The sequence below is a fragment of the Primulina huaijiensis genome, chromosome 5, assembly GCF_012295235.1.
Source record: "Primulina huaijiensis isolate GDHJ02 chromosome 5, ASM1229523v2, whole genome shotgun sequence".
NCBI lineage: Eukaryota > Viridiplantae > Streptophyta > Magnoliopsida > Lamiales > Gesneriaceae > Primulina > Primulina huaijiensis.
The window spans coordinates 6008165-6019014 of record NC_133310.1 but is presented as its reverse complement, the minus strand read 5'-3'; the positions used below and the strand labels follow the sequence as shown (position 1 = coordinate 6019014).

At 35.5% G+C, this 10850-nt stretch overlaps 1 protein-coding gene across 1 annotated transcript; it reads right to left on the bottom strand.

Annotated features, from left to right (window-relative positions):
- Nucleotides 1-9601: 9601 nt before the first annotated feature.
- LOC140977584 (uncharacterized) lies at nt 9602-10600 on the bottom strand. The gene has a single exon (XM_073442341.1). The coding sequence runs from the start codon at nt 10598-10600 to the stop codon at nt 9602-9604; it is 999 nt and encodes a 332-aa protein (XP_073298442.1).
- Nucleotides 10601-10850: the final 250 nt, after the last annotated feature.

Here is a 10850-nt window from a genome sequence, read left to right as displayed (position 1 = left end):
GTACCTACAACAATCAAGTCTAGTGAGTCTAAAGACTCAACATGTATATATCGTGAATAACAAGTAAATATATCATAAAATCGCATGCAACGTAAAAATATAGTATCGTAAAGCGCATGGTGAAAATCGTATCATGAATAATTATAACTACGTGCATATCTGAAAATCATACGTAAAAGCTTTGCTCAATAGAGCTCTGTCATGTCATATCATAATTTTCTGGTAGAGATAATGTTTCTAAGCAAGTGGCCCATAACATAACGTAAGCGCCTGATCAGACTAAACCACAGTATACTGGGCGGTAGAGATCAATCACAGCCCTTGGACTGGATGTCCGTACCCATACATAATCATAACCGGTCGTAAGTCACCGGGTGGAGAGGTCCTCGGTTGCGCCTACCGACTTCCAAACCCATAAGCATAAGGTGGCCACAAGACATATAGCATATATCTCAAAAATAAACATTTTATATTTTTATGCACGTAATATAATTATAACTTTTTTTTTACCGGATGAGTTGGCTCGTTCCCAGGCTCGCTGCGACTTAATTCTAATATGTGACACATGCAAATAATTTTAAATTGACAAAAACTTAACAACTAAACCAAAAACGAGACGATTAGGACCAACAACTTGATTTTTAATCATGGCTTAGTACCAACCCGAACCAACATTAAACCGACATTTAACCACAATTAAAAATACCCCAAACATACTGAAAAACATGCATAAGAATTGCAAAACAAGAAAATAGGTGAAAGGAATCCAAAAACATAAAACACTCTTTCGAGAGTCATTTTGGCACCTTTCACCGTAAATTCTCGTACGACCTCTAAACTCAACCAAATCACAAACGGCCAAAAACATGACCTTCCTAACTCATTGAGGTACTGTCCAGTCCAAGGCCATGGGCAAAAAGCCAACCAAGAACTCAAACATGACCTCTGAAACGAAACTGAACTTGCTGTCAAAAACAAAACTTGCAGCAGTAGCTGCTGTACGTATTTGGTGTACAAATCTGAAACAAATGACCGTTGGCTTGAACCACCGACCAAAGGCTCTTACCAACATCCTAAGGCATGGCTTGGACCATGGTTAAGGGCTAAAAGCCAACCACAACCCTAGCAAACACCTAGGACAATTACAGCACCCAACCGAGAATACAACTTTCTGTGTAGTGTGATGTATTGACTTGTTTTACTGTCTTGGGTCGTTCCAATGGCCATTTGATTGACCATGGCTCGATCTAGACATGATCGAGTGTTGTATGAACCATGGTTATGGGCTAGAAGCCAACCATAATCNAACCAAATCACAAACGGCCAAAAACATGACCTTACTAACTCATTGAGGTACTGTCCAGTCCAAGGCCATGGGCTAAAAGCCAACCAAAAACTCAAACATGACCTCTGAAACGAAACTGAACTTGCTGTCAAAAACAAAAATTGCAGCAGTAGCTGCTGTGCGTATTTGGTGTACAAATCTGAAACAAATGACCGTTGGCTTGAACCACCGACCAAAGACTCTTACCAACATCCTAAGGCAGGGCTTGGACCATGGTTAAGGGCTAAAATCCAACCACAACCCTAGCAAACACCTAGGACAATTACAGCACCCAACCAAGAATACAACTTTCTGTGTAGTGTGATGTATTGACTTGTTTTACTGTCTTGGGTCGTTCTAATGGCCATTTGATTGACCATGGCTCGATCTAGACATGATGGAGTGTTGTATGAACCATGGTTATGGGCTAGAACCCAACCATAATCCAAACAACACACCATAACTCGAAACACACACACACGAAAAAGGAGAAGAACCGATGTGCACATGTGTAGTTGCTTTGATGTTTTGAAATGCTCTATGATTTAAAACGTGAACGAATGATTTGGTCATGTCCTAGACCTGTTAAGGAAAGGTTCTAACCGTGCCTGCAGCCCCTAGGAGAGCCAAGATTCGAACACTACCCTAAACACCCACATGACAGAATCTTGAATTCAATTCTGTAGTTTATAGAAAATAGATGCTGTCATGCTTTATTCGACTTGTATGGACTCAAACAAATGAACCAATAACACCCTAACATACTATAATACATTCTTATAATCAGCCATGTGAGCCTGGAACCGAACAACCTCCTGCAATCATAAAAAAATCAGCAACCGTGAATCACAAAAATCAACATGGCCGAGAGGCCTGTACAGAATTTAAAAATTTTTACTTGCTATCAATTTCGTGTTCTTGCTTGAATCCTGCTTACATAATGATTTAAACATATCTATAGGACTTGATTGAAGAGCAAAGAAACAATATATACATGCCTGGAATTTGTTTTGACAAAAACAAATCAATACGACGAATACGAGCGGCGGAGTCGGAGTTGGTTTTCTTCCTTGTTCTTCAGCTGTTTTCTCACGATTCTTGCTGGTATTTTTCTGATGATTTTCGAAGGTAATGGTGTGTGATTGCTAGACCATAGAGATGGGTATTATAGGAGGTGTTAAATGGGTATTGAAGTGCATTTAGTTGAGAGTTACAAGTGAAGGATTTGAATGGGTTTTGAATTTTTTTCATTCCCTTGCTGCCGATTCTTGTTCTCAATTTTCTTTCTGCCTATTCACGTTTCTTGCTAGTAAAATAACTTGAGGAAGGAATAAGGTGTATTTTTTTGTATTTGATTATAATTAGTGCATTAAAATGGGGAGATGATTACACCATAAAAACAAAATTAGAGATGGCTTGAATAGGGTGTTATTAACCATTTGAATTATTTTAAATGTTGGTCATTATTGCTAATTTGCATTGTATATTTTTATTTACACCTTGCATTTTAATTGCTTAGGATTTTAAACCTTCATTATATATATTTAAATGCATAAATAATTTAATTTAGTTTAGAATCTTGTTTAGAATATTGCATGGCATACATGACTTCAAATTTGAATGTTTAAAGGTTATGTTTAAATTCTTGAATATATTTGACCTATATTAATTCATCTCCTTTTGTTTACATATTTTTATTTAAACTTTAATTAAATATTGAACCTCAAAGAATTTATTTACTAACTTGATTCCAACTAATGTTAATAAATCCTAACACATTCTATTTCTTTAAATTAAATTGTTCCTTGGCTTAGATTAAATTTAGGAATATTTATCTTGTTATTAACCTTATCTCTAATCCCCAAACTCCGGTCCGACCTCGCGTATTTATCCTGAAAAGATAAAACTAAACATCTTCTTTTAAAATAAATAAACACTTCATATTTTCTTAAAATTCATTTTAATTAAATAATAGAAATTATGCATGGCTTATACGAAATCTGATTTTTCGGGTACTACATTTATGATCTTGTTTGGTTAATTTTTTGAAATCAGTATTTGAATTTATTATTGTGGATGATGATTAATAATGAAATATTTCATAATTTTAAATTACAAATAACATAATATATAAATTAACATGTATATTATACGTACGTACTTATTATATTTTCCTTTACCAACCAATATATGTACATACGATCTTATTAGTATAAATCTTTGTTTAATAACCTCATAATATTTAGATATGTTGGTGAGCTACTCGAAAATTAAAACTGAAGTGGTTGTATAACTGAAAAGTACTGTGTAATAAAGTGCATGTGTGTTTCAGAGTTAAGCATTGTGCGCGGTGTTGTAACACAAAACACATGCAGGGAAATATTTCAATACACAAAAATTTACGTAAATAAAACAAGACCCATAAAATTATGTATAAGTAAATACATTTGTGCGGTACATCAAGGCAAAAGATTCACTAGAAAAACCTATCAATTCACAAAATCAATATTAGTAAATAAAGAAAAGCTAACTTCATTAACGAAGTGAGGGAGCAAAGTGCATTCAAAATATTTATCAAACCAAATAACCAAAACTACGGATCCAACGTTTGTGAAGATAAAATTCCGTTTGATGAACAACCCACTAATCATAATAGTGAATAGGTGTTGTGTCTCCATGTCTTCAACACTCCACGACAACAAAGCAATATGCCTTGTTTTAAGCACTTGATATCATCGATGGAAATCTTCAATTCTCATTATTGCTTTCTTGTGATGTCTTTTTCCTCAACCTCAACTCTTATTTATATGATTACTTTGTCCAACCGTTTATTTCATAAAAAAATTCTATAAGATATGGAAATAAGAGTTCTATTAGAAAATAAAATCTTTTAAACAATAATATCATATCTAGAGTTCTTATTATAAATATCTATGGTCAGAAAGACAAAATTGTATAATTAATAAACAAAATATTATCAAGAGAAAAACATAATTAATGAATAAATTATATTCCTTTCAATCTCTATTTTTTGACTTTCTGGACAAAACACAAAAAAATTTTAATCAGTAGAAATCCTTTGAGTTAGCACGCAACTCGCAATTTAGCTTCCTCTGCGTTTGAAAATATATATCCCTTCTTAATCTGATAATGTTAAATTCGATATCCTTAGTAGTGTTGACAACACGGGACTCGAACAACATTTTATTCACTAACAAAATTAACCAGAAAGAGCAATAAAAAATAATAAAAACAACATTCACCGGAGAGAACAATAAAAAATAATAAAAACCAACTACGAAACATCTCATTCAGTTAGCTCATTAGTATCTCATACTTCACCATGGTCAGAACCACCAGACTCGGACATTTTGGCAACAACTTCAGCATCTCCATCTTCATATTTTTGTCTAGAACAGACATCTATATCAAGAAGCATTCAAACGTTCGCCACCTGAGTCTCATAATGCACAATAAGCTCTTTGGCATGCTACATTTGTTGAAGTCCAAAGTCGATATGTGCTTGGAGAAGAGAGGTAGATAGCATGACATACTCAGAGGGTTTCACACCAGATGAAGAGTTCGTGTTGCCAACCTCTGGGGCAACACCAAGCTCAAACCATGGTAGATCAAGTATTCAATTTCCCTTAAAGTATACTGGTGCAATCTTCATCATGTCACTGACATCAGAAAGTTCTTCACCCAATTCACGAACAAACCCTTGTGATTCTAAAATCCCATAGACCAAATAGGGGAAAGACATCTTCGTTGATTTTAATCCATCATATGCAAATTACAACACAGTTTTAAAAAACAACCTCCAAAAATTAAATGTGGTACTCCCTGTATCAATTGAGAAAAGAACAATAGCCTATGGTCTGGTAACCACTATAGTATTTGTTGAAGAAATCTAGTTTCTGATTGTAGTCTTGTGGAGAACTGAAAAAATGAAGTCCGATTTACAGTGGATATGTGCTTAGGATGATTCGGAAATTGTGTGATCAAACCTCTAGTGAGGGCATCAGTAACTTCATTAATATCAGAAGGCATTCATTCTTCGTCACTAGCGGGAGTATTGTAGAATGCATTGATAACAGAAAGTTTGAAATTGTCAACTTGTATTTTGTTGATCTCTCATCACCCACATTGGGTGAGAGATTTGATTAGAATTCCAGGAAATGTCTTCTTGAGTAAGGAGCCGCAACGCTCACAGTTGACATAAGTTCCCTAATTTTGAAACTCAAACATATTTTTCCTTATATAGGCATCAACATCAGCATCAAAATTTTTATCTTCAATCAATCCTCGATTTATGTAAAGGGAGCAAGAGAGCAAGAGCAACTTCAGAATAAAACTTTGTGGAAATGACTTAATCAAGTAATAGTATGCAGTATCGATGTTGTCCATGGTGTGTCCTCAACATCGTTCTCAACATCATGACCAGCATCAACAATATTACCCTCTTCATCATTACTCTCTTCATTCTCACTATCATAATCATCATTTTCATCATATTTGCCAGAATATTTGTCAAAATCAGAGTCAGAACTAGAATCAGAAATAGAATCATCAGATTTCCCTCGATGGTTACCTTCGAACTCTTGCAACATTTCTTCATCGGGTTCTTCAATCTCTGATGTATCTTTCTTCAAGCCTCTTTATTTTTTTAATCGTGCAACAAACTCAGCCAGCGACTCTTCATGCTCAGAAAGGGAAGTTGGTTCTTCTGAAACCATAGCTTCTTTCATAGTAGGGATCGTCTTCTTTTCAACAGCAACAGGTTTAGGTCTTGCGACCAACTCAAAATCTTCATCATCAGAGTCATCTCTAGATGAGAAGTCAGGGTCCAAGATATTAGTAGTGGAGGAAGATGCTTTTAATTTCTTGGAATGAATGAAGTCGGGGTCGTACCCAGCCTATGGCTTTGATCGTTGTAGCTGCGGAGGAACATGGAAAGTATGTTTCATTTCTTCAAAATTTGGCAGATTGTCTACATCTATTGCATTACCCAGCTCCCTAGAGGTAATGAATTCAATTGGAATTGAGTCCTCGATGATTGCAACCATTTGAAGAGAATCAACCGTAGCGGGTTATGTAGGTGGTGTTGCCACACGGGGTGGAACACCGGTGTTTGTAGGAATTTCTCTTTGAATTTCAATATGATCATATCCAATTTTAGTCATCTGTGAAATATAAATGAGATTACATATGAAAATTGCGATAATTTCAAAAAATATTCGCGTAGAGAACACGAAAAATACGGGCAATGAGAGTTCAAGTAGACAGAAAAGTTCATTAGCAGTAATAAATTTGTGCATTCATTTACATAGTAAGGCTTCCAATGGTAACAAATATTCTCCTACTGAAAAATTTGCTCAAAATCAATCTAGTTTTATTCTCTCACCCAATGGTAAAAAAAATACAAGCATGTACGATCATATTTAAAGAAAATCATCATATTTCACGCCTCTTCGACTCAACCCACTAATCCATGGGAAATCACAAATATTCAAAATCAAGAAGGTTAAATATTCAAAATCAAGAACGTTAGGGGTTCAGGCAAATTTCAAAACTTCAAATCTGATAACTCACCGATCAAGAGAAATTCAAATAACCATTAACATGCATGTCTTAATTATGCCTATAATATGATATATTAAAGAAATGTCACGCGTGTGATCAAATTTTGAGGTGTTTATAGTGTTGCCAACATCTCCCAACAGCACTTCCAATTTCAAAAATGTTTTGATTTTCCTACACACACAGAGCACATTTACACTTTAATTTTTATCCAGAAGTGGTAGCTCTCACACTAGAACAACAGTCTTCATTGGACTTCTCTAGGAAGCTTTTTCCAGTTTCTACTGTTATGATTTCTATTGGTTATTAAGAAGAGATGGCTCCTCACTAAAAGAACAGTCTTTATCGGACTCCCTTAGATAGCTTTTTCCATTTTTTTCTTCTCATACAAAACAAAATCTTTTTTTTTTGTTTTTATTCAATCTTCTCAAGTCACTTTTCAAATGAGACAATATTACGGAGTACAAGAACATCCTCAACTGCTTCGTGACTTAGTCAGAGCACATCTCAAGGCCAAGTGTGTTGATTGAAATAAAACTGGAAATTGAAAATACAAAAAAAAATGGTCATCACAGTATAAAAATTTCATAAAATACGATGGAAGAGTTAATGCAATATGTCTAACATCCTATAAATGCATATGCATGTTGAGTGTTGTCCCTGATTTTGCAGGATCTAAGACAACATCAGTGAGTGATTATCATGCACACAAACTGGGAAACTTACTAAGGTTGAAATATCTCTCAAAATCTTTTTTTTTTTGAAAATATCTTCCAGTTGGTTATTAGTTCCAACAAATTTCATTCATATTATTCTTTTTCTCAACCAAATCTCAAATAAAGTGATGTCTGATGTCATTGTGTTTTGTGCGAGACTGTTGTGATGGATTTTTGTGACTGTAGTCCTCTACCATTTGGTTCATCCACAATAGTTGTGAACAGCAGCTACCAGCTGCCACATACTAATATTCAGCAGTTGAAAGAGGTATACAGTTTTGCTTCCTTTTGGTGGCTAGTATCTTTGTCTCCCAATTTCAGTTCTCCGGTCATTTCACCTGCAAATACAGTAAGTACGAGTGAGCCGTGATCATATGCATATGTTAAGCCTAAAATGAACAAAATGTAGATGAAATGCACACACACACACACACAAAACTAATGCAATATAACTCATAAAAACAACACATATCAACCCTCTCATACAGAGCTTTTGCTTGCCCTTGAGAAAAATAGGTCATAGACCAAAATTATGACACAAAATAAGATATCAAATAAAAGTACCAAACAACCAACTCGATAGAGAAATAGCAAATTGGTATTTCATGCCTCTGTGGGCTTTTGAAATACACCTCATTAGTCACATCACAACATCCATTAACCCCCCTTTTAAATCACTAAATAGCATTTTTATTTGGATAGAAAATGTGTTCGTGTGGGTGCTATGGGTTCTACCAGCTTGTACTTCAGATAGCTTTATTCGCAAATCGTGTGAGTTACCAAATCAACAATTCAACGCAAGTTTTCATTCCTGAGTTCCTTTTCTATTCGTGACCCACCAGTAAACACAATGTAGTAGAATTCAATGGTTGCACAACGATATTTAGGGGGTAATGTCAACATGTGGTCTAGTGGTCCAAAAAGATTGGGAGTACACCGATCATTTTCATTATGCACTTGTCAGAATTTTCATCTGACATTCCTCAACACCGTACATCTCGATATTTTCAGCCTAGGGATAGGATTTCATCTATTTTTGGTTCCCCCACACCTTATATCCCTTTTTTTTTACTCTTTTCTTTGAATAAGTGCATAATTTTCTCATGTGTACTCTCTAGGCTCTGAATATAAGGCATGTTCATTTATTTGGCCTAGGGACGAATTTTCAGGTTCTATGCACGATTGGGAAGAAGGTTATTCCAGGTTTACTAAGATTTTCTACTCGACTTCATGCTACTAGTCAGTCACTTTTTTCCACATATATTTATTCAAGTTCTACTCGCATCTCATGTCTCTCCTGCTTCCACCACAATTTTTTTTAACACAACTGTCATTCACACAACTACCAAAACCCACTCTTTGTGCATATAAAAATTCCACAATTCAAGACTAAATGCATGCTTTTACCAGATATGGTATTAATAACGAATGACAAGACTAAGAAACATGTAATTCATCAATCCCAACATCATCATCGACTACCAATGTATTTACTTCACCATCAATTAACAACACTTGCAATACACAATCCAACCAATCCCCTCATACTAAGTGTGCGCAATATCCCCATTGCACAAAATACTGAAACACATAAACGACACACAAATGCATAACACAAAAACAAATGCAATTAAAATGACATAATGAAACAACGATGATAACTAAAGAAAAACATAATGCAGCAGAAAATAACAATGAAAAGAAGGGGAAACAGTGAACTCCCCTGAACAATGCTCGTCTTCATCGTATTCCGGCGGTGGTACTCTAGGTGCATCCCCCTGCTATTTACATTTTTAAAACAATTAATAAATAAAAACAATCAAAATCTAATTTAAAAACGCAACTAAATAAAAAAAAATTAGTGGGAAGAGAAAGAAATTAGTTCTCAATTTATAGTCTAGAGCTAGACTGTAAGTCCCTCTCAGCTCTGATTGTTTTGGAATCGAGTGACTCCAATTTGTGGCTCCACTGTGCCACCTAATTAGTGCTTCAGTCGTTGAGCATTGACTGTGAACGACTCATTTTTCCCATATCTCAAAGTTATGGCTCCAGAGGGGAACATCTTGGTAATCATGTAAGGGCCCGTCCACCTTGACTTGAGCTTGCCAGGAAATAAGCGCAACTTGGAGTTGTACAGGTGCACCGTTTCGCCTTCTTTAAATTCCTTCGGTGTAATGTGCTTGTCAGGTGCTAGCTTTGTACGCTCTAAGTACATGTACTTGAGGTGTAGAGGCAGTGGTTTGAGTTCACGTGTCGGCGTTTCCTCAATGCTTGACTTTTGAGGGGTTAAGTCTCTTCGATCCCCCAAATCCTCCAATTTCATCTTTATTGGCTTCTTCCATGGATGGTTGGCATTAAAGTATGCTACTCTTTCAGATTTTTCTTCATCAAGTTCATTCTCCTTCAATTCAGTGGTGAGAGTGGCTTTCAATGGATCCTTCATAGCATCCTGCACAAAATGATACACAAGTGAATCCAAAGAATTAACTATAAAACAATCATTAGTGTGCAGTGAGTGCTTACGAGCGTTAAAAACATTAAAAGTGATTTCCTCCTCTCCCATTCTCAATCTCAACTTCCATTCTTGCACTTCAATCATGACCTTGCCAGTTGCAAGGAAAGGTCTCGCTAAAATCAAAGACATCTCACTATCCTCTTCCATGTCAAGCACCACAAAATCTGTAGGAAATATAAACTTTCCCACTTTCACTAATACATCATCTATGACTCTTCGTGGATATTTGTCAGATCTGTCTGCTAACTGCAAAGACATCCTCGTTAGTTTAGGCTCTCCCAATCCAAGTTTCTTACATACAGACAAAGGCAAAAGGTTAATAATTGCACCAAGATCACACAAAGTTTTATGTAAAACAACATCACCAATCATGCAAGGAATAGAAAAACTCCCTGGATCCTTAAGTTTTAGTGGGATCTTGTTTTGCACCATTGCAGAGCAGTTTTCAATTAAGTTTACCGTCATATGGTCTTTCAACAACCTCTTATTTGCTAAGATATCCTTCAGAAATTTAACATAACAATGCATTTGCATTAAAACATCAGCAAAAGGAATGTTAATGTGCAATTTCTTAAATACTTCAAGAAGCTTACCGAGTTGCGCATCAATTTTAGCTTTTTTCAATGCTATCGGAAAAGAAGGAGGAATAACAATTCTAGATTGTGTAGTGGGTGCAGGTGTAGATTTAGAAGATAAAAAAAATAACAAAATTATC

What these genes read in the sequence shown, in the direction of transcription:
- LOC140977584 (XM_073442341.1), bottom strand. Translation starts at nt 10,600, where the DNA reads ATGACGGTAAACTTAATTGAAAACTGCTCTGCAATGGTGCAAAACAAG.